Source organism: Adiantum capillus-veneris, unplaced genomic scaffold, assembly GCF_014529385.1.
Source record: "Adiantum capillus-veneris isolate H3 unplaced genomic scaffold, ASM1452938v2 Hic_scaffold_382, whole genome shotgun sequence".
In the NCBI taxonomy this organism is placed as follows: Eukaryota; Viridiplantae; Streptophyta; class Polypodiopsida; order Polypodiales; family Pteridaceae; genus Adiantum; species Adiantum capillus-veneris.
The window spans coordinates 8,390-36,086 of record NW_028221483.1 but is presented as its reverse complement, the minus strand read 5'-3'; the positions used below and the strand labels follow the sequence as shown (position 1 = coordinate 36,086).

Genomic DNA, 27,697 nt, shown 5'->3' with positions numbered 1-27,697 from the left:
TGGCTTGCCTGATTCCTATTGGCCAGAAGACTAAGGGTCCAATGAGAGTTTAATTGCATTAATTAAATACCTAAAGCTCTCACAAAAGGGGAAAGGGAGACACATGTCACAAGGCTATCACTTATGCTTTTTAATTGTCATTGGCTAAGATTTACAGGGGCCAATGAGATGCCAACAAGTGCAATTAGCAAGAGGGGTCGACCAAGAGAGAGAGGGGGCTGATTTTTGCAAGGCATTATCACTTACACACTCACACAAGCTCATGTGTGAAGAAAAGAAGACTCTCTCTCCTTCTCAAGATTTAATGGAAAGCTCATCATCTACTACAAGTTTGTGAGAAGGGAGGCCTACACCAACAACTCTTGGCTTTGTGATGCAAATCCAACCAAGAGCCAAGCTCCGATGCATGCTCATCTCCTCTACTATGCTAATTACTAAGCTATGCTAAACTATTATGAATGATTATGTGAAGAGACATACTTCTTTCTCATAAGAATACTCTTCCTTCCTCTCGATCTACTCTCATACCCCGCTAGCTCTCACCATCTTCGAAGGTGTGTGAGGTCTTGGGTCTGAGACCGTGAGGGAATAGATGTTGTGTTTTATAAGTGTGAGCTTGGTGCTCGAAGCTTCCATCTTCATTGCACCAACAAGTTATTGAAGGAACACAAAGTATTGTATTGTAAAATGTCTCCCTTGATGGGGGAAACCAATAATACAAAGCCTTCTGGAGGGGGGATCGGCTCCATGTAAGGTCCTCAATTGTTGTTAATAGCTTAATTTCTCTCTTTTTTTGAAGTATTGTTCATGCCTATCTAACTAGGTGTAATGTTTTTGTTTCTCTCTCCATCCAAGCACTCTTGCTATGCTCATTAGGAATCTATTCTAATGAAATGCTCACTGTGTCTATGCTATTTTCCGCTACACACAAGTTACTAGACCATTAAATGTTACATAGAGACTATGTAGCTTGTTCAAAAGAAGAAAAGCATTGTACAACAATCCCAATAGAACTCAAAGATCTATCATACGAGTCTTGAACTCAAGGAAACAACTGCCAGAGCATTGGAAGCAAGCCTAAGGTATTAGCGCCCATAAGAACGTAGGAAGCAATACCAAGAGGACTTTTGGAGAAGATGAAAAGAAGAGAAGTTTCAACTTTGTGGGAGCCCAACCCCTTCATTCTCTCATGCACGAGCTGGTTTGCCATATCAATTTCTTCCCGTCTTATTAAGAAGAGAAGGATACAATCTTTTTGGTTTAGTTAAATATATCTACATAATAGTAATTATCACAAAACTTAGATAGTCACTCTTTGGTCGATATGCATACAAACCTTGACAAGAAACTACTCGAACTCGTTACAACGGTAGCACAACACCTCCCCTATCATCTTACTTAAATACCAGCAAGTCTGCATCAACATCATAGATGGGTTCCATGAAGTCCCTACGATCTGCTGGGAAAAACCATAACATGTCATCTCCTCACGATTTGTGGTTGTAGTACTTGTATAGTTGCAAGTACTACAAGTACTTCCATAACCTCAATCATTGATCTAGTTTATATGCCTCTAGAAGTCATGACGACCTCATGCATGACTTAAAGTACATTGACTTAAAAGTTGAACTCAACTCGCATGGTTTTGAACAATTGAAAATAGTAGATAGTATGTCCAAAGTTCTACACTAGTCTACATATGGGCTCCATTAGCAATTAATTAACACTATTGGTCTGACCATTCCATGAATTGCTGATACTATCTCTAGAGCTCTACACTAGAGTGCATATGGGCTCCATTAACAATTAAGCCATTCACATTAGGAACTAATTAATGCCATTAAGCTAACCAACCCATCACAGTCAGGGCGGGGGGGCGGGGGGGGGGGGGGGCAGTGGATCTCATCCCTTCATCCCTTGGCCCTTCCTATGCGGAATGAGGCACTGCAGCCGCCAGATGGTTGCCAACTCAGCTAACGCCAAGGAATAAAACAGACCGAACACAAATGGCGACACATCAGCAATCCGAATGCTGCTAGCGCTTGACACATCAGTTGTCGGAATCTCCTAGAGGTTCGTGCGCTCCTTGTCTGCCACATTAGCGGCTGTAATTTCTGAGGCTATAATTTCCTGGCTGCTCCGACTGTCAAATACAAACTGCAACACGCCAGAGAGTGTCACATCAGCTAGCAGAAAAATTGCAGACTGCACAGACTGTCACCTTCCTTGGCCCTCCTCCTCCCGACTATAATGGGAGGGAATGGTTCTGAGGTGACCATTCCCATAATATGTGCTGCCAACATGGCTCCCGGCTCTCGCCGGTTGCCATGGATCGCACACATTATTGGGAACTAGTACGGCCGGTTGCCTTCAAAGGCCTCTCTCTCTCTCTCTCTATCAAGATTCTCTCGTTTTGGACTTTAGCCTTCATCTCGTAGTTTTTGACACATGTAAAGAGCACTCGTTCTGCTCTTATAGAATACATATAGATGATCAGCTCACGACCAGTCCCTACCCCATAATTTACTTGGCCTTTTCGTAGGTCCTGGGGGTCACTACATTTGGCCTGTAAATTTGTGTGAGAGCTTGGCACCCATTGCCGAGACATGCGTCCGTCGGGAAGTATACAGCACTCCTGCGCACAGGAGCCATGCGCATGCCTTTATGGAGCTTCCGTGTTTCCTTTCCCGACGAGGTGTTGCTCTTACGAACTTTGACCCGCATGAAGAAGAAGAAGAAGAAGAAGAAGAAGCACACGCGGTATACCGGGACGTGCCCATAACTCTTGATGCCCTCTTCAAAAGACAGCATTTGCTCCCTTCTGCAAGAGTGCATTAAAAAAAAAGATCTTGTAGCTGGCAGGCCCTTACACTCACTCATCATCAATGACAAGTTTAACGAGATTAACATTGTAAATGATCACCTTGTCAGACTGTTTGCAGCCACCGAAAACTTGTTTGAGGCAAATTTAGTCTTCTGCAACATTAGTGATCCTAGTGTTTTCTCATGGGAAGCTATCATTTCTGCCCATGTTGCTTTGAAGCAGCAAGAAATAGCAGTCAAATTGTATCATTGCATGCGCCAGGAGGGCACTGAACCAAATCGGTGTGTTTTTCTCACGATTTTGAAAGGTTGTGTTGTTAATGGCAAAGGTGTGGTGCTAGGTAGGATCCTTCATGAAGAGACTATTCGAACTGGTTATGATTCAGATAAAAATGTGTGTAACACCTTAATTGACGTGTATGCAAAGTTGGGTTCTTTAGATGAAGCTCAGAAAGTGTTTGACATGCTTTGCACACGTGATGTAGTCTCGTTTGGGGCATTGATCACTGGTTACACACTCTATGGGCATGGCTCTTTGGCTCTAAAACTTTTTGAAAATCTGCATCAAGAGAGTCAAAGTCCAGATAAAGTAACATATTTGGCGATTTTGAAAGCTTGTGGCAGTGAAGCAGCTATTGTAGAGGGCAGGTTTATGCATGATGAAGTCATTCGAAGGGGATTTCATTCTGACATACATGTTGGAAGTACACTTATGGACATGTACGCGAGAAGTGGGAGTCTGGAAGAGGCTCAGAACGTGTTTGATGCAATCTCAAACCCAACGATTGTGTCTTGGGGGGCATTGATTGCTGGATATGCACAACACGGGCGTGGAGAGGCTGCTCTGAAGCTCTACGAACACATGCTTGGAAGTGGCATCAAGCCAGATAAGGTCACGTTTATGTGCACTTTGAAAGCATGTGGAAGCTCTACAGCCATAGAACAAGGCAGATTTCTTCATGACCAAGTTATCAGGAATGGTTACCTTAAGGATGCAGCCATTGGGAGCACTCTCATCGATATGTATGCAAATTGTGGGAATTTAAATGAGGCTCACAATGTGTTTGCCTATGCATTTGTGAAAGATGAAGTGATGTGGAGTGCGTTGATTGCAGCTTACACCCAGCATGGCCATGGAGATGTTGCTCTTGAGGTTTTCCAAAAGATGCAAAAGAGCACCATACGGCCCAACAATGCAACATATGCAGTTGTTTTAAAAGCCTGTGGTATCGTGCAATGTATAACACAAGGTCAGCTGGTGTATGATCAGGTCATCCGAAGCTCAGCAAATCTGGATATGGTTGTAAGTAGTGCTGTTGTTGATATGTATTGCAAATGTGGGAGTCTTCAAGAAGCTTCTAGAGTGTTTGATACTTTAAAGAATCAAGATGTCGTGCTGTGGGGTTCTATTATTTCAGGATACTCACAAAACGGATTTGGACGTCCAGCCTTGCTGTTGTTCGAGAAAATGCAAAAGAAAGGGATTAAACCAAGCAGTTTCATTTTTTCGTCGGTTCTAAAGGCATGTACAAGCATTAAAGCACTAGAAGAAGGAAGATCAATACATGAACAAATTGTGAAGAACAAGTTAGAGTCTGACGTTGTCATCGGCAATGCCCTTGTTGACATGTATTCAACATGTGAGAACCTAGAGGAGGCACAGAAGGTTTTTGATGATGTTGTTTGCTTGGATAGAATTTCATGGAATGCACTCATAGCAGGATATACTCAGCATAGGCAGGGTGCCTCTGCACTGCAGTTATTTGGAAAAATGAAGCAGAATGGAATAAATCCGGATGAGTCAACATTTTCAAGCGTCTTGAAAGCATGTGGCAGCATGGGCGCTATAACAACTGGCAAGCTTATACATAACTTGATCCTCAGAGTGGGAATAGAAGGTCATGTGGTTGTTGGGACCACTCTTCTTGACATGTATGGCACATGTGGGAAGCTAGGCGAGGCTCGACGAGTTTTTGATTCTCTGTTAGATAAAAACTCTTTTACGTGGTGTGCCTTGATTGCTGGTTATTCCCAGCATGAAAAATGGCAGGATGCACTTGATTGCATTCATGAAATGCAATCCCAAGGGCTTAAACCAGATGAGCGGATTCACACTATGATGCTCACGGCCTGCAGCCATTTAGGCGAACTCGAAGAAGGCCATCGGTATTTTCAGTCTTTAGTGGAGGAAGATTGTTCAGTATTGAGCATGCAAAACATCAACTGTATGATCGATCTTTTTGGTAGGCATGGACAATTGCAGGAAGCAACAGAGCTTTTGAAGGCCATGCCAAGCTCACCCGATCTTGCAGGTTGGATGTCTGTGCTTACGGCATGTAAGACATTTAATAATGCGGAGGTTGGGAGTCATTGCTTGGATCAAATTGCCAACTTTGACTATGATCTGCCCTCTGCATTCATGTTTATGTCAAACATCTATTCTGATGCAAATTTGTCGAAGAACGTGTCCAAAATGCAGTCCTTAAAGAAATTCGCAAATGCTTGGAAGACACCTGGGAAGGCTTGTATTGAGATAGGGGATGAAGTGCATGAGTTAGTTGTGGGAGATGAAACTTGCATGCCGGAAAGTGATGTCGCAATTAAGATTGAGAGGTTGACAAGGTTGATTGAGAGTGTTGGATACATGCCAAACTTGGATGGGGTTGTGGAACCAAGGTGAAGAGGGGGGGCTTCAAAATTGAGGTGAAACAGATCGAGGTGAGCTGGTCATAGCATGGTTGATCACCAGTGAGCAGCTCAAATGCGGATATTGTCATGCTGAAGCCTTTTCTTACGTTGAACGCTATCTGAGGTCTTGCACATATGGAGATGCTCATAGAGGATTATAGATTGAAACTGGTCGTCATTCTTTCCCTTTATCGCCAAACTTCTCAGAACTATTGCTGTTTGAAGAAGCAGCTATCTGAGGGGGCAGGCCTGCTACTTGCAGAAGCATTGGAGGTGGCAAGAGTGGTATCCTCTGACAGCTCAATTTTTTGTTTCTGCAGAGTGAGATTCAAGACATTTCCGAAGGGGTTAGGATGAAATTTTTGTTGTATTATTTTGTTGCTGAGTCAAATATAGGTTATACAAAGGTGAGCCAGGTTAGTTGACATCACTGCAGATTTTATTGCGGAGGATTACATAACAGCCCTGCTTGGGTACTGAATACTTTTACATTGAGATTCAAGTGTATACACATTGGTTTATTATCATCAGAGCATGATCAGAGTAGTATATATTTTGGCGTTGGCCTAAAAGCAGCATCTAAAGAGTCTTCCCTTGCATACTCAGAGGTTATGCCTGTGGCAACCTGTATAGAAATAGAGTTGCCTTTCTGCCCTCTGCTTTGTCATGTGGAGGCCCTTCTTTGCATTGGATCTGTTTTTCTTCCTCTCCAACTGTGCATATGACATCTCTTGCAGGGATGTGAACTTTGTAAATAGGTGGCTGTAGGCTACAGGGGAAGGGTCCTCAAGATAAAGCAAAGTCATAACCCTAGAACATACTCTGTAGTCATATAGTCACATGGAGATGGAACAATACCGGCAAAGCCATCTAAGATGGAAACAGCTCGCTCTTTTCAGTGGCATAGATTAGAAATGCCTTCTTTATTGTTATATTTTGTATGCAACACTCGAAACTTCACGAAGGAACGGCACGAAGAAAATGAGAACTGCGGGACTTTGAAAAGGGAGTTTCAATCCGATAGGTCCCAGAACGGAGACTTTGCTGTATTACTTTGAAATCATCATGTTCAAATGTAAAATGTACAATACAATGATCTCTTCATGAATTTGTTTTCCTTAGAGCAGTGCACCAGCTTCATCCTTCGACGAGGCAAAGGGGGCTGAGCCTCAGTTGAGGCGCTTGACACGGCAGATATAAGTCCCCTGTGAGAAGTTACTCAAGCTCTACTCCATTGCATCTCCATCCATAATTCAATTCTTTGAAAGGCTTGCTAATTTAGCCAGAGCTCTCCAGTTCGCACAGGAACCCCCGTCCAAAATGGACACAATAAAGGGGTTCCAATCTTTTGTGTCAAGATATTTGAAGGATATTTAGTGTTCTTGCTATCTAGCCAGGTTATATAAGCTGGTGAAAACTACAGTCAAGGTTGGTTTATTGTGAGCACAAGGACTCTCTTGAAATATAATTTGCTGGTGCAATCATGCGGCACCCTTCGGAGCACGAGCAAAGAATACATCATTAGCAATTAAAGGTCAATTGCATCGGATAGCTCGACATGCTGCAGCTTACAGCTCAATGAGCCTGCAAATTCTAATCAGTCGAAGCTATGTTCTAAGATTTATGTTGGAACAATATCATGAAGTTTGCGAAAAGTTTGAAGTTAGCAACGCTTACTTCTCATTTGTGAAGGGCTCAATACCACAATGATCTGTGGCATGACATGGAGAAAGTTTGCAAAAGGTTTGAAGCTAGCAATTGCGTTTTTACTCGTAAGGTTCAAGACCAAAATGACACATATACAACGGTGTAAACCTTAAGCTATGGCATGGAGTGAAAACACGAAGTCAAATGTGCAAATTTACACGAGCAAGAATGGAGGGAGATACTTAATCCACTTCCTCAATCTTCGGCCCAGCACCAGCCCCTGAAGCTGCACCTTCACTTGCTGCACCATAGGCACCAGGAGGAGGAGGAGCACCACCACCTACACCACCCTGATACATGCGAGCAACAATTGGATTGCACACATTTTCCAAGTCCTTCATCCTATCGTCAAACTCCTCAGCTTCGGCAAGTTGGTTATGATCCAGCCACTGTATAGCCGCATCCACAGCATCCTCAATCTTCTTCTTATCTGCGGCATCCAACTTGCCAGCTGTCTTCTCGTCCCGGATGGTGTTCCTCATGTTATAGGCATAATTCTCCAATGCATTCTTCGCTTCGGCCCTCTTCTTCACCTCCTCATCTTCAGCTCTATATTTCTCTGCATCTTGCAACATCTTCTCGATGTCCTCTTTGCTTAACCTGCCCTTGTCGTTGGTGATGGTGATCTTGTTCTTGCGACCAGTCGTCTTGTCTTCAGCTGACACGTTCAAGATGCCATTCGCATCGATGTCGAAGCACACAGTTATTTGAGGCACACCCGTAGGTGCTGGAGGAATTCCAGAGAGCTCAAAAGTCCCCAATAGATTGTTGTCCCGTCTGGTTCGCTCGCCCTCATACACTTGTATAAGCACGCCTGGCTGGTTATCTATGTACGTTGAGAACACCTGCTCCTTTTTGGTAGGTTTGGTAGTGTTGCGAGGAATCAACACGGTCATTACCCCTCCAGCTGTTTCCAAGCCAAGGGACAACGGCGTTTATCAACAAGGAGCAAATCTTGCACCTTCTCCGCTCAGAATTGCAGCCTGTACTGCCGCACCATATGCAACAGCTTCATCAGGATTGATGCTCTGGCATAGCTCCTTGCCATTGAAGAAATCTTGCAAAAGCTGTTGCACTTTTGGAATCCTTGTAGAGCCGCCCACCAAAACAACGTCATGAACTGCGCTCTTATCCATTTTTGCATCTCTCAAACACTTCTCCACAAGCTCCATGCACTTTCTGAACAGATCCATATTCAGCTCCTCAAATTTGGCTCTTGTGATGGTGGAGTAGAAGTCTGATGGTGGAGTAGAAGTCTATACCTTCATAGAGGGAGTCGATTTCAATAGTTGTGTGAGTGGCGGATGACAATGCCCTCTTTGCCCTCTCACACGCTGTCCTCAGCCTACGCAGGGCCTGGCATTGCCTGTTATATCCTTCTTGTACTTCCTCTTAAAGTCCTGCACAAAGTGGTTGACTATGCGATGTCAAAGTCCTCGCCTCCCAGATGAGTGTCTCCCATGGTGGCCTTCACCTCAAAAATACCTTCTTCAATTGTAAGAAGAGAGACATCTGTAAGGTCTCTACTTTCAAATTTCACAAAAGTTCTATTATGCATTTGAATTTTTTTTAACCATCACTCATTATTTAAGATATTCAAGTTCAAATTATGAATCGTAGGCTGAAAAAACCTAGAATTTAAAATTTACGCTACAAAATTCTAACATGTTTAGCTATATGAATCTCTAATTAACTTATTGTAAAACTTAGTTACTGATTGCAGAATTTTTTTTTACTACTGTAAAGTTAATATAAAACTGTAAAGTTTAACTTAAAAATGTAAAATAAATTATCATTAAAAAAAAAAATAAAGTAAATTATCATTAAAAAAATAAATAAAATAATTATAAAAATAAAACAATACACAGGGATGACAAATGAAGACACATGGACTCACCTGAACTCACATAGGAGGGGACAAAGTGAGACACACTGTCACATGAAAAGGAGAGGCTAGTCTTGACTAATCATAATGAGGGGGGGTTGTGTGGCTTTATCTTTTGATGATAATGACAAAGTGGTAAAACTGATGGGTACCACAAGGGTACCAAAAACGCGGGTATGATTTTTGAGAAAAAAAAAGAAATTTTTTTATTTTTTTTGAAAAAAAAAAGTTGAACGTTTTCTTTTCTGCTATAAATAGAGCATCCATGTTCACACTTTAAACATAGAGATTGCCTCTATAGCGCTCACGAAGTGCTGACACTTCTTTTAGAGAGAAGACGTTCACAAACCACTAAGAGAGCAAAAACTCTAGTGGACTAATAAGGTGCGTATTAATTAAACATTCAATTAACTTTAGAAATGATAATGTGTGCTATCTCTTTCTCTAATCTCTCTAATAGATTAGTAAGATTCAATTAGCTTTAGAAAAGGATGTGTGTGTGTTCTCTTTTACTCTAATCTTTCTAATGGATTAGTAAGATTCAATTAACTTTAGAAAAGATGTGTGTATATGTTTTCTCTTACTCTAATCTCTCTAAGTATACCTACTCTCTCTAGTTAGTACATCTTCACTATTAACTAATGCATAGTTAATTAAAAGTTAATACATAAGAGAACTCATCATATTCTTATTATATATGATGAAATTCTCATTTACCAATTTTATTGTCAATTAGATTAAGTAGAATTTTGAATAATACTAAAAATTGATTTAGTTGAAGTATAGAAATTGAAGTTAGAATTGGATTAGAAATGTGAAGCATAAAAGTAATGCATTCTTAAACTTTCACTCATAGTTTACACACTTAATTTTTGATTAATTACAATTAGCAAATATTTGATGTATAAAAATTAGATGTAGAAAAACAATTAAATTAGTTTACACACTTAATTTTTGATTAATTACAATTAGCAAATATTTGATGTATAGAAATTAGATGTAGAAAAACAACAATAAGTGTGAATCCGAGTTGGCGAGGATTCAAATTACAGACTCTCTTTGGAAATAAGAGATTACTAGGGAAATTGACCAATTTAAAGTTCTAAGTGTATAACATAAGTGTAGTACAAAAAAATGGCTTCAAAGCGTGCTCGAACCCAAGGCGCTAATGATCATGAAGCTGATACAAGTAACGGTGGAACCCCTGCGGAACATGCTATGTCTCCACCAATCGGACCAATCGGAGCTATGGTATAGGTTAGTATTGTAGTTTCAAGTTATGCATCATTGCATATGCGAAACCATAGGAATATATTATTTACCTTATGAAAAGAAAACACAGACCGAAACTATGGGGCTTAACCCCAAGAAACTCTTCATATGTTTGACAAGTAGGAAAGATTGTCTGGTTAAACTCGTTGCTATAGGAAAGAATGTTTGTTCAAAACCTTCGGTATGGTTTATCTCAAGTCTCTCTACTTATTAGCGCTGGTATTATGTGACAGTTGCCGATGCGTGAGATGATGCCCAGGATGACACCGCTGATGTTGTGGTGGGAGTACACTCAGATTAGCCCAGCTGGATACTGCAGTTTTGTTTTGCCGTGGTGTGAGGATGACGCTCAAATTGACACCGTTGTTGGTATGGTGGGAGTACGTCCAGATTAGCACAACGAGTACTTGTCGAGCTGTATTGGATGCTCATGAGAACAAGGATTTTTATAAATAATGTATATATCGATCGGACATAATAGCGTCAGTAGAGATTCTTGAGTGAATCTAATCCAAAGGTTGTTGGTTTAAAATTAGACGACTTTTTGTTTGACTATTGTTTGTAATACTGTTTGAAAGGCTGTTTTAACGAACTAGTATCATAAATTAATTAAAGGAACATGTATGTTTAAACAGTGTGGTAGTAATTAGATAACAAAAGAAGGGTGAGTGTGGTGTGGAAAGTGGGAGAATGATACCCCGACGGTATCATTCTATGGACGGGTGGACCCGATGAGTCGGGTAACTTTTCAACACTAGAATTTTTTTTTTATTAGTCATAAATCTTAAAAGAGACAAACCTTGGCGGCGGGGGATATTTCTGGGCGAGCAGTTTTCGGCGAGCGCGTTTTAGGAATCAAGTGAGCAGATTCCTAAAAAGATTCTCCCTTCCTCTTTGTGGACTCTCTCTCTCTCTCTCTCAAAAGAGAGAGAGAGAGAGAGAGAGAGAGAGAGAGAGAGAGAGAGAGAGAGAGAGAGAGAACTATATTTATGTAAGCTAGACAAATTGTTTCAAAAACAATATAGACAGGGGTACTTAAAACAAGAAATCCCATTAAAAATAAAAAAGGTTACATTTTATTAAACTTGCATTACATAAACAAGAAGTGTTCATCTGTTGGAAGGCCCGGTTTTAGTAGTTGATGTGCTACCTTCGATTGGCATATTTAGATTCACCACGTTGCTTAGCTGCTGCCTCATTTCCTCCTCATCCTCCTCTGTGATGAGCCCAATTTTCTTCCAGCAAGAGATAGCTAGTTGTCCCGTCTCGTTCAAATTGATTAAGCTCCGCATATTGAGTTTCTTGCAGCATTGATAGAGGCGATACATGTTGATGGTTGCCTTGAGAGCCTGACGAAACCAGTCGGCTCCATACAATGCCTCTCCATTTGGAATGGCATCCTAGGCAGACTTTATTTTACTCGCAAGATCGTCGGACATAGTGAAAGAAGGAGAGGTGTGCTAGGAAGCTAGTGGACGCTTTTACAAAAAATAACTCAAGTTAAGGCAATTTATAGCCACTGTGGTAAAATTATATTATTTTATACACGATTTGACACATAAACAACCAGTACTTAAACATGAAAAAAAGTTGCAGATGAATGTATCCCAATGTGACCATCCTGAGATAAAATTAGAAAGTAGTACAGATAAAGCATACTAAGAAGAAGTGAGCATTGTCAAATGCTATGCATCCATGCCTGGATAAGTCCGGCTTCGACTTAGTGCCCTGAAGATATCAACATCTTCCAGGATTGGTTGATGGATAAACATGTTCTCATTTTGGCTTAGCCCTAGCACACGCAGATAAATAAAATACAAATGTTTACATGAAAGATATGGTTTTTGCTTTGACACCCGTTCCATGAAGTCTGGGCATGTGCACGATGGCTGGTTGCTAATACAAACTTTGTACATCCTGACATGACCATCTTCACTGTTCGTCTCTAGTTTGAAGACCTCACTAACACCATCTGCTGCACATATCTCTTCTACGACTTTCGCTCTTAGGGCTAGTGCTAGACTGATCTTGCGAGCAGCATCCTCGGAAATGGAAGTCCGATACCGTACACGTAGACCATCTCGCACTGTGGCTCTTGCACTGCCTTCAGGAGTGGATGCATCTTTTGACTTGAAAGGAGAGTTTGTCATATTTTGATCTTGAGCAGCTGGCGTTACATTACATACTCCTTCTTTGCTTAGCTCCACTTGATACCCCCCTTCATGCAATATTTGCACCTCATCCTCCGATAGGTTGGTGCCCACATGCACGGGCCAAGTGTGTGGTGGATGAAGAGGCTGCGGCTCAATGTTCTGGTCTACTATATGACAATGCAAGACATGATCCGGACAAAACCAAAACCATTGACGCACTACACCATTTGGATGTTTTCGATATCCTTCAAACGATGGGCAAACGATGGGGCTGGTATACCAAGGCTAGAACCTGCTATATTGCATCCACACCTGCGTCCGCCTCTTGGTGTGCCGCTACATGTGACCCTACTACCTTGTGGAGTTCGACGTATGGACCACATTGCCTCATTGATGGAATGTTACGGTCTATGCAATGACCGTTACGCCACCATTGGCGTATCAGACGAGCCTCTGCTCTGCTGCTGCAGCCTCTTTTGTTGGTGCTTGCCTCCACTTCTCACACATTTCTTTGTGTGTGTGTTGAGAAGCTTGCACCACATACTTCATTGTGTGTTGATTCAAGCTTTGCTTCCAATGGAAAAGACAAGAACGCTCTCGGCCCCTCATTGTATTGGTCTTGTCACCACCATTGAAAACAATTCGAACTGCATTCCAATTTGCTTGAGCTTCATCAGCTATGTAGCCAAATAAATTTGCTTTGTCACACCCACATGATATCATTACATCATTAAGGCACTCCCAAAACAAACATTGCGTTTCCATGTCTTCCTGTTTCATTTCACAAGTTGCAATAGTCAAAAGGTCCTGCATGCTGCAAACAAATTGTTTTAGAGAGAGTAAATGGAAAGCCACAAAGCTCTTAAGATAGGCCATGTACCTTGGATCATAGACATGACAGGCCATAGTCACCCAATCGTTAACACGTCTGGTGTGATCAAATTGGATCCACACACGTCGAAGATCACCATCCCGGTCTTGTCTCATTCGGTTGACTAGGTCCACACCGGATGCCAGACCAATTGTGGACATTTTGAAGACATAACATTCTCCCCCTCCATACCTTGACCAGGAAACCGGCTTCCATGGAAAAACTCATATGTGCACTCTCGCTTCAGTTTTAGGAGTGCATCAATGCTAAAAGATTCTTTATCAACCCCTCTACGTAAAATAGATACTGACCTCCGAAACCTGCCAATGTTGAAAGTGTTTAGATTAAAAAATAATTTAGCATAGAGTTTTGCATCGAAATAAGAATCTACGAAATGCTCATACCAGTTATCTTGCACCAACGGGCCCAACTCCTCAGCGATTGCAAATTGCTGTTGCTCGCCTAAAATACCTTCGTTGGTGTTGTTGCGAAGAAGTGGTGTACTTATAATTTCTTTTGCCACACACATTTGAACCTTCCTGGCTCCTGCATGTGAGTCAACAGTCAAAATCCTTTGCACCATCAGCTTGGTGTTGTCCGTTAGTGTTTTGGATGTGCCGCTGCGCACATCGTGTCGATGTGTGCCACGATGAATCATGACTCTAGTGGCAGTCTCATCGGATGGCATGACATAGTATACTACACAATCACATGTTGCAATACAAAAAGCAATTGCCTTACAAAAATGGCATGTAAGGCTCTTATCTCCAATCTTACAATATTCCCCAGGTCTAGTTGCTTTTTGTATGTACCCGTTGAAATGACTTGTATTGGGAATATGGTAATTAACCAAGCGGACACATTGCTCATTCATGCACTTGAGAGATCCTATGCAATGACTAAGACGCACTACACCTGCAAATACAATATTGGATGTAGTAGGCTTCGACCACAAATGAGAATCGTACTTATGCTCCATCGCATCCATATGGTGCAACTTTCCCATGGTAGGTGGAAATTCTAGAACGAGATCGCCATTGTAAGACCTTGGAATCTCTGTAACTTGTTCCACTACTTTGATTTGCATTAACAACTTTGTCAATGTGCCCTTCTTCTCGGCCTGTAAGAGCTTTTGTCTTGTACTCCTTTTGAAGCTGTTTAAGGGCAAAACTCGAGGGGGGGTACATAGATCTATTAACTCCTTCGGACCGAATTGCATCTTTGACGGACTATCCACAATGGAAATAGGAATCATGCTAGGTGAGCCGGTATACTGTGTTTGATGAGATACGTTGACTTTGTATTTACGTGAAAGCTGCTTATCCAATACATAGATGAATTCACCCAAATTGTTGAGAGTCCTCTCAAGAGGCAAATTCATTTCAATATCACCTACTTCGATAACAGTATCGAAAGTTGTAAATTGCATTGGAGAAATTAATTCTAAAAGAAATGATTCAGATATTATGAATTTACCATTGTAAAAAGGATAAGAAAACTCTTTACCCAAGAAATATAAAGAGCAAGCCATAATAATATGCTAAGAAAATAATTAAGCACAAGATCACATTGTATAAGCTAAAACAAATTGATTATATACTCACGTCTAATAAGTAGCCATTATAAATTTAAAATTAATATTATTTTATTAAATTAAAATATTAATATTAAAAAAATGAATTTTTTTTAAAAAAAATTACAAAATATTTGTTTGTGACTATGTGTGTGATCACGGGCTGGAGCGTTTTGCGTGGACGAAAGCAAGGCACTAACGCAAGATGGTCCTGTTGTTGTTGCATTTGCCTAGAAAGAGGTAGGCGTAGAAGAGAAGGGTTCGTAATTTCACCAAAATCAGTAGAGTTACAACCCACCCAAAAAAGTTTGTTGAAGTCATGTTAACCGTTGCCAATGTGAATGTCCTCTTGATTGAGTATGCAGTGTAAGCTTTGTTTTATCTCTACGAAATTTGAGAAAATGATTCTCTGTAGTAGGCGTCCCCAATTTTGAGCCCAATTTTAATTAGGTATGCCAGACAAGGTTAGGCAGCTTTATCTATGAAATCCATCTACTGGTTGGAAAACTTGAGGGGGCGGGATGAGACGGGGGTGAACAGAGGCCGTAGGTTGGGTTTGGGGGGGGGGGGGGGGGGGGCGTGGGCGCAGGAGCGGAGGCGGGGGCGGGGGCGGGGCCGTAGGTTGGGTTGGGGGGGGGCCCGTGGGCGCAGGAGCGGTGGCGGGGGCGGGATGAGGGGGGGAGGGGGAGGAGCGGACTCGCCCATGGCCACCCCCCAAACCGTGGCCACGTTACTGCCTCCGTGGCAGTGCGGGTGACCACGTGGCGAGCCACGTGTACCGTCGGTTGGCGATGGTACACGTGGCCAGACCACGTGGACACGCAACGGCCACCTGCGTTGCGTGTCCACGTGGCTAGCCACGTCTGTGTGTCCACACACACACACACACACAAAAAGCGTGTGTGTGTGTGAACACACACACCAACTTAAACGCGCACACACACACACGAGCGCGTGTGTGTGTACACACACACATGCTGGCGTGCGTGTGTGCACCACACACACATACCTCAGTGCAGCGTGTGTGTGTGTGGCACACACACACATGCGCCTGCGTGCAGCGTGTGTGTGCGCGCAGACACACACATACACACGCATGTGCATGCGCACATACACACGCTGCACGCACACACACACGCACACACACACGCTGCACACACACACGCACGCACACACACACGTGCACGCGCACGCGCATGCGCACACGCTGCACACACGCTGCACATACACATACACACACACGCTGCACGTACACACAAAAGCACACGCACACACGCGCGGACATGGCAAAACACACACACACAGACACATTCCTTTCTCTCACACACACAGTCATAAAAAAAATTTAATTAAAATTAAAATTAATAAAAAATTAAAAGCTTTATAAAGTGAACTTCTCTTCTTCATTTTTCTTCTTCTCTATTCTCTTGTGCTACACAGATCTCTCTGTCTCTCTCTCTCTCTCTCTCTCTCTCTCTCTCTCTCTCTCAAGTTCACATCTCAAACTTCCAACCTACAAATTCTCATAAATCATCCTATATCTATTTCTTATACATTATTCTTCTTTCTTGCAACCATGAGAACAAGAAACCAAACAAAAAATACTGGTGCAATTGATGAGGTGGATGTTACTACCTCACAAGAAGTACCTCCGTTAGGCACACAGGATACCCAACAATCTTAGGCATTCAGTTCTTTGGATCGTATTGTATCCATTGTAACTGGAGGCTGGGACATCACAATCAAGCGCTGGACCCAGTCATCTTGTGGAAACAGGTACCGCTATTGAGAATGTCAAAGATGAAGTGTTTGGAAATGTTGTCGACAAACACATTTCTTTGGGTTGGGTGGATTCTCACAGAGTACCATACGATGGGAAACTTCCATGATTGCCTCTTTGTCGACTTCTCTCAAACCCCGCCATCCGCACGCATGATGACCATGTGACCGATTTGCAAATGTCTATTGCAAACAAAAGCTACCAACCAACGATGGCAAGATTTATTGTTAGTGAACGAATTCCTGGGGAGGATCACAAACAATTTACTCGCCGTGATCACGCTGCGAGGGATCTTGTAATGTCATATGATTTGGATGAAGAGCTTCGCCAAATCCCGGAGCTTAGTCACATGGTCGAGAGGTACTTTGTGGTTTGGGATGGTAATCACCGATTGGAGGCATGGATGCGGTGGATGAACAAGAATGACATTCCAATTGAAAAAGCGCCAAAGGTGGAGTGCGTTCTAGTTGACTTTCAGCCACATGAGGCAGCGGAGTTTCTATTGGTTTTGGGTATGATCAATAGATGAGCCCTTTGTTTTTTTGCTAATTTAAATGCATCTTACTTGTAAACTATATAAATTACAATCTATTGTTAAACAGGGCCACGAGCGTTTCAGTGCCTCATACGACTGCTCATGATATTTTCATGATGAGAAAGCTAGGGTTGACGGACCCTACATCACTTCTGCAAAAATTCCCCGAAAGAGCGCGTTTGGCAACTGAAAGGGCTTTGAATTTTAGAGGTCCAAATAAATCTAAGTGGCTAAAATTGCCAATGGCTGTCCTTGCGCAACTACTTTGGAAGGTATACTTCAAACCAATTGTATATGAGAATATGTTTTGATTACGAACTTTTATTAATTGTATTTTGATTGAGTCTTTTGAAAATAATAGGAAGAGTTCGATCATATGTTTAGTAGTAAAACGGAAGGGCTTCCATCAAAAGGGAGTTTTGACTACGAGTTGGCACCTGACGCTAACGAGGAAAGCATCAATCTAGCGCTTTCTCAAACGGAGCAATACTTTACGCGCAAAGGGCTAGAGATAGCCACCATTGCAAATCCAGAAAATGGCAGCGATTTCTTCCAAAAATGTATTTCATTTACTGGTTGGGGCGAGAAGACCACGAAAATGACACCCTCGAGAGTGGCAGAGGTAGCGCGCGCACGCATTAGCCCAACAGAGTAAGTAATAGTCGTTTAAATCATTGGATATATACCTATCAAAGGTACTCCGCTCCTCTCAAAAAGGGGCAGGGACCTCACACTGGTATCAGAGCCTAGGTTAAAGCTTGGGGAGATTTTTAGATTGATGTTTGGATATTGAAGGATGCGAATGTTTGAAATAATAGAAGAACCTAGAAAAATTGATTTGAATTTTTATATGGTATTGAAGACTGAACTTTCCTGGTACAGGAAAATGTTCATTCAGCCTACCAGAAATTCCAGATATTCACCATCATGTTTGAAAATGCATGCCAATCACCAAATTATCAGTTTCGTAAAAGGGTGATGATGATTTTGGATAGGGTGTTTGCACCATCTATTCCAAGGGTGCATAGAGGATGGGGCATCAACTGGAGTCCATCTGGAGGAATCTATACCATCGATGCTGACAAGATATGGTGCATGGATACCAACCTTAAGAAACTTCGATGGGAAGAGGAGTTAAAAGTCATCGAAGTGTATCTTTTCATTGGTACTAAGAATCCGGATGCTACCATTACCTTGAGAGGAGAAAAGATATCTCAGACTCAATGGGTCTATAACCAAGTTACAAAAGTTATCCATGGTGGTAGGATTCGACCCATATGTGTATCTCGTAGCTTTCAAGGGTCAAAAGAAACTTATTATTTTGATCCTTTAGCCTATCCTTTTGTAGTCACTAAACTCAAAATATAGAGACATTACAATCCTTGTACCTAAAGACTACCAACCTTGGTAGCAAATAATGTGTATATAAATAAAGTTTGGATAATATTATCTTTTGTTTGTATTATTGACTGATCAAGTCTTGCCTTAAAGTGGATTAAAGTTAGAGTATCCAATAAAGTTTCACTTAATCTATATGGCACAGAGTGCGGTGTACACATCTCTTCAAGAGAAAAAGCTACTTCTCAAGCAAGCTAAACTTCCCTCTTTCAAAGGGGAAGGAGCCCTAATTGAGCGCGAGTTGAGCAACGAGCTAGGACATTTCAGGAATGTTTGTCCTAGGCGAGTCTCCGCAACAAATACACCTACTCGAGCTAGAGGACGAGGACAAATAATAAATCGTGGAGGAAGAAATGGAGGATGAGGTCGAGGGCGTGGAATGGCTGCCAGAGTCAATGCTTTCATAAGAGAACCAACATTGGGAGAAGAACAAAAGGAAAGAGCAACTCTACATGCTGCAATTGATAACCCAAGAGCAAGACAACAATATGTTGTCATTCAAACACTTGCAAATCACTAAGGTGAAAAATTTGAGCTTCTTATTGATTGTGGTAGTACTCACTCTTTCTTGTCACCTAAATGTTTAAGGAGGTTAGGACTTAATCAACACCCTGCAAGAAAGATGAGAGTTGAATTAGCCAATGGAAAGGAGGTGTTATCTCAGTACACTGTGAGAAAAATAGATTTCAAGTTGGGAGAATACTCTACTTCTGCTACTTTTGGAACCTTACCCATAGGAATCTATGACGGAATTCTTGGAATGGATTGGTTAGCCAGTCATAATGCCAATATCCATTGTGCCCAAGGAAGTGTTACTTTTGTGGACAACCAAGGTCAAGAAGTCACTATTCAAGGCCAGAGTGGACTACCAAAAGCTTACTTGGTCAAAGCTAATCGTCTTTTGAAAGGGTTACGCAAGGGTCAACAAGTTTTTGTAGTCAAGCTAAACAAAGTAGAAAAATATTCTTCCAACCCTGAACCAATGTGGCTAGAAGAATTTTTGGATGTTTTCCCCGCTGAACTTTCTGAACTACCACCACCTAGGGAGGTAGACCATGAAATGAAAATTTTTCTAGGTAGTGAACCAGTCTCAAGAGCACTGTACAAGATGTCACTTCCATAGGCTATAGAACTCAAGGAGCAGCTCAAACAGTTGATTGAGCAAGGGTTTATCCGACCTAGTACATCTCCATGGGGTGCACCTGTTCTCTTCCAAAAGAAAAAGGATGGCTCTCTTTGACTTTGCATAGATTATAGGGGCTTAAATCAGGTTACCATCAAGAATAAATATCCAATTCCTCGTATTGATGAGATGCTGGACAGATTACATGGAGCCAAAATATTCACAAAGATCGATCTTCGATCTGGCTATCATCAAATTCGAATCCAAGATGCTGATATCTCCAAAACATCTTTCAACACTCGTTATGGTCATTACGAATTTACAGTGATGGCTTTCGGACTTACGAATGCTCCTACAACTTTCAATCGTCTGATGCACGATATCTTTAGAGAATTCTTGGACGATTTTGTCCTAGTATTCTTTGACGATATCTTAATTTATTCGAAATCAGAGGAAGAGCATGAAGGACATGTTAGGAAAGTATTAGAGCTTTTACGCTGAAATAAGCTGTATGCAAAGAAAAGCAAATGTACCTTCTTTACCCCTAAGGTCTGTTACTTAGGGTTTATCATTTCACTTGAAGGAGTCTCTGTTGACCCTGACAAAGTCAGACAAAGTCAAAGATATTGTGGAATGGCCTCAACCCACTTCACAAACCGAAGTTAGAGGGTTCTTAGGTATCACAGGGAGGTACAGGATCTTTGTAAAGGACTATGCTCTTAAAGCTGCACCACTAACCAACTTGCTAAATAAAGGAGCTACGATACTTTGGGAAGAAAAACATGAATCTTGCTTCAAACAGCTTAAGGAGTATCTTGATTCAGAACCTCTCTTAAAACTTCCAGATTTCACCCAAGAATTCGAGGTGATCACAGATGCTAGTAACCTTGCATTAGGAGGAGTCCTTACTCAAGAAGGAAGGCCTGTAGCTTTTACTTCTCGGAAGCTTAGGATTCATGAAGTGAATTATTCTACACATGATTTAGAATTGCTAGAAGTTAGTCACGCTCTCAAGCTATGGAGACATTATCTATTGGGATGCAAATTCCAGTTGGTAACAGATCACAAGAGCCTTAAGTGGATTTTTACCCAACCTAACCTTAACATGAGACAGAGGAGATGGATAGAGCTCATGGACAAATATGATTTTGATATTAAATTTAGACCAGGTAAGGATAATGTTGTGGCAGATGCCCTAAGCGGTAAAGCTTTTCTGGGCGCAATTTCCATGGCTAACAACCCTATTTTAGACAAGGTCTCGGATGCTGCTGTCAGAGATGCAGATTACCAGATGCTTGCTAGTATCCTACGTGAAGAGAGGGAATCATCAAATCAGCCTAAACCTCTACATTACTCCTTAGAAGATGGGAAAATTTACTATAGGAATTGACTATGCATACCTAAGGATATTACCCTAAGGAATGCTATCCTATATGAAGCACATGATGGCCCAACTTCAGGACATCCAGGTTATGCCAAAACCATCAATGCAATTCGCAGAAGTTACTATTGGCAAGGTATGAAGGGTGATGTCCTTCGCTATGTCAAGTAGTGTTTGTCTGTCAAAGGATTAAGGCAGAGAGACTAAAGATACCAAGTAAATTACATCCTTTAGATATTCCCCAAATGAAATGGGAATGTATTAGCATGGACTTTATCACTGGGTTTCCTTCTGTCCAAGCTGTCTATGATTTAATCATGGTCATAGTCGACTTGCTTACTAAAGTGGCTCACTTAATCCCAGTCAAGACAACCTTTACAGCTTCAGATATTGCTCGTCTGTTTGTGAAGGATGTTTTTAGAATTCATGGTTTACCCAAGAGGATTGTCAGCGATCGTGATGCCAAGTTTACTTCAAAGTTTTGGGTATCATTGTTTCAAGCTATTGGAACCCATTTATGTTTTAGTACTGCTTATCATCCTCAAACTGATGTCCAAACTGAAAGAGTTAATCAAGTAATTGAAGACATCCTCAGAGCCTACTGCAATAGAGAACCTCGCAAGTGGATTCAATACCTACCCTTGGTAGAGTATGCATACAATTCCTCTACTCATAGAAGTATTGGAATGACACCTTTTAATGCTCTTTATGGTCAAGAATGTTTATCACCTCTTAACTTTTTTGACCCCACTATAAGGGTAGAAGCCTCAAAGAAAATGCTTGAAGAAATGGAAGCTCAAACCAAAGCTATTCGAAGGGATATTCAAGCGGCTCAAGATTGACAAAAGAAGTACGCCGACTTAAAAAGATCTGATCGGATTTTCAAAGAAGGTGACAAAGTTTTCTTACGAGTAAAGCCCAAAAAGAGCAATCTGTCTCTCGAAAGGTATAAGAAGCTTAGCTACCGATATTGTGGACCTTACAAAATAATCAAGGTTGTAAGTGATCAAGCTTATAGACTAAAACTCCCTTCTCATCTCAAAGTGCATGATGTATTTCTTGTAAGTATGTTAAAACCTTATGTATATAACCCTGACCATGTCTTTGATGATGAGCAAATCATTTTACCTGCTCAAGATGTTCTACAACTCCAACCTGATACTATCCTAGAAACTCGGGAGAGAAAGCTTAGGAATAGATCCATAAAAGAACATCTTATCTTATGGAAGGATTTCCCTATAGAAGATGCTACTTGGGAAGATGAGACATCCCTTCTTAAGGATTACCCTTCACTGTTCTTGAGATGAGGGCATCTCAAATTCTAAGTTGGGGAGATTGTAAGGTCTCTACTTTCAAATTTCACACAAGTTCTATTACGCATTTGAATTTTTTTTAACCATCACTCATTATTTAAGATATTCAAGTTCAAATTATGAATCGTAGGTTGAGAAAACCTAGAATTTAAAATTTACGCTACAAAATTCTGACATGTTTAGCTATATGAATCACTGATTAACTTATTGTAAGACTTAGTTACTGATTGTAGAATTTTCTTTTACTACTGTAAAGTTAACATAAGACTGTAAAGTTTAACTTAAAAATGTAAAGTAAATTATCATTAAGGCAAAAAAATCTAAAGTAAATTATCATTAAGGAAATAAATAAAATAATTATAAAGACAAAAGAATACACAGGGATGACAAATGAAGGCACATGGACTCACCTGGACTCACATAGGAGGGGACAAAGTGGGACACACTGTCACATGAAAAGGAGAGGCTAGTCTTGACTAATCATAATGAGGGGGGGCTGTGTGGCCTTATCTTTTGATGATAATGACAAAGTGGTCAAAATGATGGGTACCACAAGGGTACCAAAAACATGGGTATGATTTTTGGAAAAAAAAAAATATATATATATATATATATTAATTTTTTAATTTTTTTTAATTTTTTTTGGAGAAAAAAAAGTTGGACGTTTTCTTTTCTGCTATAAATAGAGCATCCATGCTCACACTTTAGACATAGAGATTGCCTCTATAGCGCTCATGAAGTGCTGCCACTTCTCTTAGAGAGAAGACGTCCACAAACCACTAAGAGAGCAAAAACTCTGGTGGACTAATAAGGTGCGTATTAATTAAGCATTCAATTAACTTTAAGAATGATGTATGTGTGCTATCTCTTACTCTAATCTCTCTAATAGATTAGTAAGATTCAATTAGCTTTAGAAAAGGATGTGTGTGTGTTCTCTTTTACTCTAATCTTTCTAATGGATTAGTAAGATTCAATTAACTTTAGAAAAGATGTGTGTATATGTTTTCTCTTACTCTAATCTCTCTAAGTATACCTACTCTCTCTAGTTAGTACATCTTCACTATTAACTTATGCATAGTTAATTGAAAGTTAATACATAAGAGGACTCATCATATTCTTATTATACATGATAAAATTCTCATTCACCAATTTTATTGTCAATTAGATTAAGTAGAATTTTGAATAATACTAAAAATTGATTTAGTTGAAGTATAGAAATTGATGTTAGAATTGGATTAGAAATGTGAAGCATAAAAGTAATGCATTCCTAAAGTTTCACTCATAAGTTTACACACTTAATTTTTGATTAATTACAATTAGCAATTATTTGATGTATAGAAATTAGATGTAGAACAACAACAATAAGTGTGAATCCGAGTTGGCGAGGGTTCAAATTACAGACTCTCTTTGGAAACAAGAGATTACTAGGGAAATTGACCAATTTAAAGTTCTAAGTGTAGTACAAAAAAATGGCTCCAAAGCGTGCTCCAAAGAGTGCATAACATAAGTGTAGTACAAAAAAATGGCTCCAAAGCGTGCTCGAACGCAAGGCGCTAATGATCATGAAGCTGGTACAAGTAACGGTGGAACCCCTGCGGAACATGCTATGTCTCCACCAATCGGACCAATCGGAGCTATGGTAAAGGTTAGTATTGCAGTTTCAAGTTATGCATCATTGTATATGCGAGACCATAGGACTATATTATTTACCTTATGAAAAGAAAACACGGACCGAAACCACGGGGCTTAACCCCAAGAAACTCGTCATATGTTTGACAAGTAGGAAAGATTGTCTGGTTAAACTGGTTGCTATAGGAAAGAATGTTTGTCCAAAACCTTCGGTATGGTTTCTCTCAAGTCTCTCTACTTACTAGCGCTGGTATTATGTGGCAGTTGTCGAGGTGTGAGATGATGCCCAGGATGGCACCGCTGATGCTGTGGTGGAAGTACGCTGAGATTAGCCCAGCTGGATACTGCAGTTTTGTTTTGCCGTGGCGTAAGGATGACGCCCAGATTGGCACCGTTGTTGCTGTGGCGGGAGTACATCAAGATTAGCACAACGAGTACTTGTCGAGCGGTATGGGACGCTCATGAGGACAAGGGTTTTTATAAATAATGTATATACCGATCGGACATAATAGCGCCAGTAGAGATTCTTGAGTGAACCTAATCCAAGGGTTGTTGGTTTAAAATTGGACGACTTCTTGTTTGACTATTGTTTGTAATACTGTTTGAAGGGCTGTTTTAACGAACCAATATCATAAATAAAGTAAAGGAACATGTATGTTTAAACAGTGTGGTAGTAATTAGATAACAAAAGAAGGGTGAGTGTGGTGTGGAAAGTGGGAGAATGATACCCCGACGCTATCATTCTATGGACGGGTGGACCCGATGAGTCGGGTAACTTTCCAACGCTAGATTTTTTTTTTTATTAGTCATAAATCTTAAAAGAGACAAACTTTGGCGGCTATGCTTCTGAAACATGGGAAGAAAAGCGCATAGGTTGGTCACTCTAAGATTTACACCTTTAGGTATAGTTGATTATAGATAGTTTATAGATAGGGTTATGGTGGTCACACTCCGCCATAGCGAGATAGGACCAATCCTTCACTAACGGTTCATGCTTGTAGCTACATAGTAGCTAAGGCAATGTCCGTTGGTTTTTCTTCTCAGGATTGGAGACCTATCAAAGGTACTCCGCTCCTCTCAAAAAGGGGCAGAGACCTCACACTGGTATCAGAGCCTAGGTTAAAGCTTGGGGAGATTTTTAGATTGATGTTTGGATATTGAAGGATGCGAATGTTTGAAATAATAGAAGAACCTAGAAAAATTGATTTGAATTTTTATATGGTATTGAAGACTGAACTTTCCTGGTACAGGAAAATGTTCATTCAGCCTACCAGAAATTCTAGGTGTTCACCATCATGTTTGAAAATGCATGCCAATCACCAAATTATCAGTTTCGAAAAAGGGTGATGATGATTTTGGATAGGGTGTTTGCACCACCTATTCCAAGGGTGCATAGAGGATGGGGCATCAACTGGAGTCCATCTGGAGGAATCTATACCATCGATGCTGACAAGATATGGTGCATGGATACCAACCTTAAGAAACTTCGATGTGAAGAGGAGTTAAAAGTCATCGAAGTGTATCTTTTCATTGGTACTAAGAATCCGGATGCTACCATTACCTTGGGAGAAGAAAAGATATCTCAGACTCAATGGGTCTATAGCCAAGTTACAAAAGTTATCCATGGTGATAGGATTCGACCCATATGTGTATCTCGTAGCTTTCAAGGGTCAAAAGAAACTTATTATTTTGATCCTTTAGCCTATCCTTTTGTAGTCACTAAACTCAAAATATAGAGACATTACAATCCTTGTACCTAAAGACTACCAACCTTGGTAGCAAATAATGTGTATATAAATAAAGTTTGGATAATATTATCTTTTGTTTGTATTATTGACTGATCAAGTCTTGCCTTAAAGTGGATTAAAGTTAGAGTATCCAATAAAGTTTCACTTAATCTATATGGCACAGAGTGCGGTGTACACATCTGTTCAAGAGAAAAAGCTACTTCTCAAGCAAGCTAAACTTCCGTCTTTCAAAGGGGAAGGAGCCCTAGTTGAGCGCGATGCAGAAGTGTGGCTCGAAGAGATGGAGGATTATTTTGCTGCTGCTGGTACTACTCCCGATAACCAAACAATGTTGGCTATGTTTCGTCTCACGGGGGATGCCAAGCTTTGGTGGAAACAACACTGCAAAGATTATAAAGTAGCTCAAAACACTCAAACTTGGGAAAACATTAAGTATGCTGTCAAAGGAAGTTATCTTCCACCTGCACATGAATCCCTTAAGATGAATGAATTCTTCAACTTGCGTCAGTTTCATCTTACAGTGTAAGAATACTACTCCAAATTTGTAACTCTTAGGTGCTATGCTCGGCCAATGACCGCAGATCAATAAGTAGCCCATTTCTACCAAGTGCTAAATGCTCCTTTAAATACTCGTCAAGAAGCCATGAGGCTTGTAAATTTGCAAGATGCTCTTTTAAGAGCTAAACCCTTAGCTAAAGAGATGTCAAACTCTCATAGGGTACAAAAAGGAAATTTAAGGAATGCTGGAAGGAGAGGACGGCCTATGATGTGGAACCAAAGGCAAGTTTACCCAGTTCACCAAACTCATCCAGTAGTTGTAGCTTCAACAAATGGAGCTCAAAATGCAGATCTTAGATGCTATGAATGCAACGAGCTAGGACATTTCAGGAATGTATGTCCTAGGCGAGTCTCCGCAACAAATACACCTACTCGAGCTAGAGGACGAGGACAAATAATAAATCGTGGAGGAAGAAATGGAGGACGAGGTCGAGGGCGTGGAATGCCTACCAGAGTCAATGCTATCATAGGAGAACCAACATTGGGAGAAGAACAAGAGGAAAGAGAAACTCTACATGATGCAATTGATAACCCAAGAGCAAGACAACAATATGCTGTCATTCAAACACCTACAAATCACCAAGGTGAAAAATTTGAGCTTCTTATTGATTGTGGTAGTACTCACTCTTTGTTGTCACCTAAATGTTTAAGGAGGTTAGGACTTAGTCAACATCCTGGAAGAAAGATGAGAGTTGAATTAGCCAATGGAAAGGAGGTGTTATCTCAGTACATTGTGGGAAAAATAGATTTCAAGTTGGGAGAATACTCTGCTTCTGCTACTTTTCGAACCTTACCCATAGGAATCTATGATGGAATTCTTGGAATGGATTGGTTAGCCAGTCATAATGCCAATATCCATTGTGCCCAAGGAAGTGTTACTTTTGTGGACAACCAAGGTCAAGAAGTCACTATTCAAGGCCAGAATGGACGACCAAAAGCTTACTTGGTCAAAGCTAATCGTCTTTTGAAAGGGTTACGCAAGGGTCAACAAATTTTTATAGTCAAGCTAAACAAAGTAGAAAAATATTCTTCCAACCCTGAACCAATGTGGCTAGAAGAATTTTTGGATGTTTTCTCCGCTGAACTTTCTGAACGACCACCACCTAGGGAGGTAGACCATGAAATCAAAATTTTTCCAGGTAGTGAACCAGTCTCAAGAGCGCCGTACAAGATGTCACTTCCAGTGGCTATAGAACTCAAGGAGCAGCTCAAATAGTTGATTGAGCAAGGGTTTATCCGACCTAGTACATCTCCATGGGG

At 40.9% G+C, this 27,697-nt stretch overlaps 2 protein-coding genes and 1 pseudogene across 2 annotated transcripts; 1 reads left to right on the top strand and 2 right to left on the bottom strand.

The window, feature by feature from the left end:
* Positions 1 to 2,532: 2,532 nt before the first annotated feature.
* LOC147416905 (pentatricopeptide repeat-containing protein At2g03380, mitochondrial-like) lies at positions 2,533 to 7,187 on the top strand. Its single transcript, XM_086507970.1, has one exon. It carries the CDS (start codon positions 2,789 to 2,791, stop codon positions 5,501 to 5,503), a length of 2,715 nt encoding a protein of 904 aa, XP_086364096.1. The 5' UTR covers positions 2,533 to 2,788; the 3' UTR covers positions 5,504 to 7,187.
* Positions 7,188 to 7,328: 141 nt separating this feature from the next.
* Positions 7,329 to 8,433, bottom strand: LOC147416903 (heat shock 70 kDa protein 4 pseudogene; annotated as a pseudogene).
* On the bottom strand, positions 8,157 to 8,411 carry LOC147416904 (heat shock cognate 70 kDa protein 2-like). Its single transcript, XM_086507971.1, has one exon. It carries the CDS (start codon positions 8,409 to 8,411, stop codon positions 8,157 to 8,159), a length of 255 nt encoding a protein of 84 aa, XP_086364097.1.
* Positions 8,434 to 27,697: the final 19,264 nt, after the last annotated feature.